Source organism: Cebus imitator, unplaced genomic scaffold (assembly GCF_001604975.1).
Source record: "Cebus imitator isolate Cc_AM_T3 unplaced genomic scaffold, Cebus_imitator-1.0 Scaffold375, whole genome shotgun sequence".
NCBI classification, from domain to species: Eukaryota; Metazoa; Chordata; class Mammalia; order Primates; family Cebidae; genus Cebus; species Cebus imitator.
The window spans coordinates 382,854-387,687 of record NW_016107690.1 but is presented as its reverse complement, the minus strand read 5'-3'; the positions used below and the strand labels follow the sequence as shown (position 1 = coordinate 387,687).

General features: G+C 52.9%; 1 protein-coding gene across 1 annotated transcript in view; it reads left to right on the top strand.

The window, feature by feature from the left end:
* The window catches only part of ATCAY (ATCAY kinesin light chain interacting caytaxin), a 47,790-nt gene that overhangs the window by 28,317 nt on the left and 14,639 nt on the right, over positions 1-4,834 (top strand). Inside the window, exons 7-8 of the mRNA XM_017507395.2 lie at positions 1,592-1,723; positions 3,083-3,169. Coding sequence (XP_017362884.1) covers positions 1,592-1,723; positions 3,083-3,169 — 219 coding nt within the window. The remainder of the gene's footprint in view (positions 1-1,591; positions 1,724-3,082; positions 3,170-4,834) is intronic.

Genomic DNA, 4,834 nt, shown 5'->3' with positions numbered 1-4,834 from the left:
CCCTTTCTCCTCCTCCCCCTTTCCTGCCCCTCCTCCTCTGCCTCCCTCTCCTCCCCCTCTCCCTCCTCCTCTTCCTGTCTCTTCCTTTCTCCCCCTCCTCCTTCTGTTCCTCTTATCTATCGTTTATTGAGCACTTACTCTACGAGCTGAGGGCTTCCCATCTGCTGTCACACCCCACCCTGACCATAACGCTATGGGGTGGATACCATTGCCTCCCATTCTGCGGGTAAGGACCCACCCGCAGGACGGGCCAGGGTAGGGGTCTGAGACCAGCCTGTTTATATTCGGCAATATAGCGAAACCCCACCTCTGCAAAAAATACAAAAATGAGCTGGGTGTGGTGGCGCACACCTGTAGTTCCAGGCATGGGACTACAGAGAGGTTGAGTCACCTGCCCAAAGACACACAGGTGTCATTTTATTATGACAGATACAGGAGATATACACACAGCAGCCGAGAGCTGATAAGAAGAAGCCATCATCATGACAACTCTTATCAATGTTATTAGTAACATTTCCAGCCTCAGGCCTGGCACGGTGGCTCACGCCTATAACCCCAGCACTTTGGGAGGCTGAGGTGGGAGGATTGCTTGAGCTCAGGAATTTGAGACCAGCCTGGCCAACATGGTGAAACCCGTCTCTACTAAAAATACAAAAATTAGCCAGGCATAGTCTCGGGCGCCTGTGGTCCTAGCTACTCGGGAGGCTGAGGCAGGAGAGTCACTTGAACCTGGGAGGCAGAGGTGGCAGTGAGCCGCGATGGCGCCACTGCACTCCAGCCTGGGAGACAGAGTGAGACCCTGTCTCGGAAAAAAAAAAAAAAGCCGAGCGTGGTGGCTCACACCTGTAATCCTTCTGGGCCGAGCGTGGTGGCTCATGCCTGTAATCCTTCTGGGAAAAGTTTTTTTTTTCTTTTTGAGACAGAGTTCGCTCTGGTTGCCCAGGCTGGAATGCAATGGCAAGATCTCGGCTCACCGCAACCTCCGCCTCCCAGGCTCAAGCGATTCTCCTGCCTCAGCCTCCCAAGTAGCTGGGACTACAGGCATGCGCCACCACACCCAACTACTGTTATATTTTTTAGTAGAGATGGGTTTCTCCATGTTTGTCGGGGTGGTCAGCACATTGGGAGGCTGAGGTGGGTGGGTCACTTGAGGTCAGGAGTTCCATTCCAGACTGACCAACATCTCTACTAAAAATACAAAATTACCTGGGCACGGTGACGCACACCTGTAATCCCAGCTACTCGGGAGGCTGAGGCAGGAGAATCACTTGAACCCGGGAGGCGGAGCTTGCGGTGAGCTGAGATGGCGCCATTGCACTCCTACCTGGGCAACGAGTGAAACTCCGTCTCAAAAAAAAAAGACTCAACAAAAGGGTAGCCGCCCTTTGAGGGTACCCGCTGACACTCTCGGGTGTGCTGGGATCATCCACACCCAATGCCCCCTGCAGTCCGCCAGGACAGGAGACAACACCTGGACTGGTGGGGCCGGCCCAGCCGGGGCAGGGGTGGAGGCAGGCAGGGTGGGCACCGCAGGTGTCCTGACGCTGGCTCCCCCCACATTGGGTCCCTGCCTTCTGTGCCCCGGGAGCAGGTATGTCATCAGCAGCTTGGAGCTCCTGGTAGCCGAGGACTACATGATCGTGTACCTGAACGGCGCCACACCCCGGCGGAGGATGCCTGGCATCGGCTGGCTGAAGAAGTGCTACCAGATGATCGACCGGAGGTGGGGGATGCCTCAGGACGTGCCAGTGGGGGCATGAAAACCACACAGGGGGCCGGGTGCAGGGGCTCACGCCTGGAATCCCAGCACTCTGGGAGGATGAGGTGGGCAGATCACCTGAGGTTGGGAGTTGAAGACCAGCCTGGCCAACATATAATGAAATCCCATCTATACTTAAAAAATACAAAAATTAGCTGGGCATGGTGGTACATGCCTGTAATCCCAGACACTTGGGAAGCTGAGGCAGAATTGCTGGAACCCAGAGGGAGGAGGTTACAGTGAGCTGAGATTACACCACTGCACTCCCGCCTGGACAACAGAGCCAGACTCTGTCCCCGTGAAACGCTCACTCCCTATTCCTTCTCCCCAGGCCCTGGCACCACTGCCCCTCCTACTTTCTATCTCTGTGAATCTGATGACTCTAGGGCCTCCTAGGTCTGGAAACACACAGGATTTGTCCTTTGTGCCTGGCTTTTCTCACTAAGTATGGTGTCCTCAGGGTGTGTCCACATTGATGCCTGGGTCAGAGCCAGCCTCCTTTTCATGGCTGCATAATATTCCATTGTATGGACATGCCACATTTGGTTTCTCCATTCCATCCATCTGTTTATGGACACGGGCTGCTTCCACCTCTGGGTTATCATGAATAGCCACAGAGTAATGTTAGAATTGACCCAGCCAGGCCCGGCTCGGTGCCTCACGCCTGTAATCCCAGCACTTTGGGAGGCCGAGGCGGGCGGATCATGAGGTCAGGAGATCAAGACTATCCTGGCCAATACAGTGAAACCCTGTCTCTACTAAAAATGCAAAAAAAAAAAATGGCCAGGCCTGGTGGCGTAAGCCTGTAGTCCCAGCTACTTGGAAGGCTGAGGCAGGAGAACCACTTGAACCCGGGAGGTGGAGGTTGGCATGAGCCAAGATCACGTCACTGCCCTCCAGCCTGACAGAGTGAGACTCCATCTCAAATAAAACAAATAAAAAATAACAATTGACCCAGGCAATCCATCCTTGCACCCAGGTTAGTGGAAGGAGGCCTAAGGACAGGCTGGTCCCTCCTTGGGCATTAGGTGGTGAAAATAAAATCTCAGCTGCTCAAATAACTACCCACCTGCTTCACCTCCTCCGCACCATGGGGTCTCTACGTACCTCATCCACCTTAGGGTCTGAGGGACTGCAAGGGTGTGTCTTTATCCTGCCACGGGACGCCCAGGTCCTGGATGGGGACGGGATCTGACAGGTGCCTGGAGACCACGTGTGGAATGAGCAGAATGCTTGTTTGTGGCTCTCCCATCCCCACCCAACTCCTCCCTCCCCGGGGCTCGCCCCAGCAGCCCATCTTGCTTCCTTTGCGGCCCCAAACAGATTGCGGAAAAACCTCAAGTCCTTGATCATCGTCCACCCCTCGTGGTTCATTCGGACCGTGCTGGCCATCTCCCGCCCTTTCATCAGGTGAGACGGGAGGCTGCACCCTGAGGCCCGTAGCCCGAGAGAGTGTGTGAGTGTGTGTGTGTGTGTGTGTGTCTGTGTGCACATTCGCCTGTGTGTGTGTATGCATGCATTTGTGTGTGCATCTGTACGTGTGTCTGTGTACACGTGCGCCTGCGTGTGTGCATGTATGCATGCATTTGTGTGTACATCTGTGTGTGCGTGTGTGTGCATGTGTGTGCATTCGTGTGTGTGTGCACGTGCATGTTTGATCTGCATGTTCCAGCTTCTCTATGATAGCATATATTAAGCACATGTTATTGCTTTAAACGGTTTTATTTACTTATTTATTTTTGAGACGGAGTTTCGTTCTTGTTGCCCAGGCTGGAGGGCAGTGGCACGATCTCAGCTCACCAAAACCTCCGCCTCCCAGGCTCAAGCGATTCTCCTGCCTCAGCCTCCCAAGTAGCTGGGATGACAGGCATGCGCCACCACGCCCGGCTAATTTTGTATTTTTAATAGAGATGGGGTTTTCTCCATGTCGGTCAGGCTGGTCTCGAACTCCCGACCTCAGATGATCCACCCACCTCGGCCTCCCAAAGTGCTGGGATTACAGGTTCGTGCCACCGCACCCAGCCCTTAAATGGTTTTAAATTACACAAAGCCAGGCACAGTGGCTCACACCTGTAATCCCAGCTACTCAGAGGGCTGAGGTGGGAGGATCGGTTGAGCCTATGAGTTTGAGGCCAGCCTGAGCAACATAGCAAAATCCCATCTCTACAAAAAAATACAAAAATTAGCAGGACACGGTGGTGCACACCTGTAGTTTCAGCTACTGGGGAGGCTCAGGGTGGAGGCTCACATGGGAGGATGGCTTGAACCAGAAGATCAAGGCTGCAATGAGCCATGATTGTACCACTTTACTCCAGCGTAGGTGACAGAGTGAGACCCTGTCTCAAAAAAAAATCATCTATGCATGGCAACACACGCCTGTAGTCCCAGCTACTCAGGAGGCTGAGGCAGGGGATCACTTGAGCCAAGAGGTCAAGGCTGCAGTGAGCTATGTCACTCCACTGCACTCCAGCCTGGGAAACAAGAGCTAGACCCTGTCTCTAAAAATAAAATATATATACATATGTATAGATAAATAATATGACTAATTGACAATAACAAATTTAAAACTACATATATTCTATAATGCATATTATATTTATCGTTACTACGTTAAGCATAGAGTAAAACAGATCAAGTGAAATAAATTTAGGCATGTTAAAGGCCAGGCGCGGTGGCTCAGGCCTGTAATCCCAGCACTTTGGAAGGCCAAGGCGGGCAGATCACGAAGTCAGCAGTTCGAGACCACCCTGATCAACATGGTAAAACCCGTCTCTACTAAAAATACAAAATCTAGCCAGGCGTGGTGGCGCGTGCCTGTGGTCCCAGTTACTCAGGAGGCTGAGGCAGGGGAATTGCTTGAACCCAGAGATAGAGGTTGCAGTGAGCCGAGAATGCTCCACTACATTCCAGCCTGGGCGACAAAGTAAGACTCCATCTTAAAAAAAAAAGGCATGAAGCCGGGCGCGGTGGCTCAAGCCTGTAATCCCAGCACTTTGGGAGGCCGAGGCGGGTGGATCACGAGGTCAAGAGATCGAGACCATCCTGGTCAACATGGTGAAACCCCGTCTCGACTAA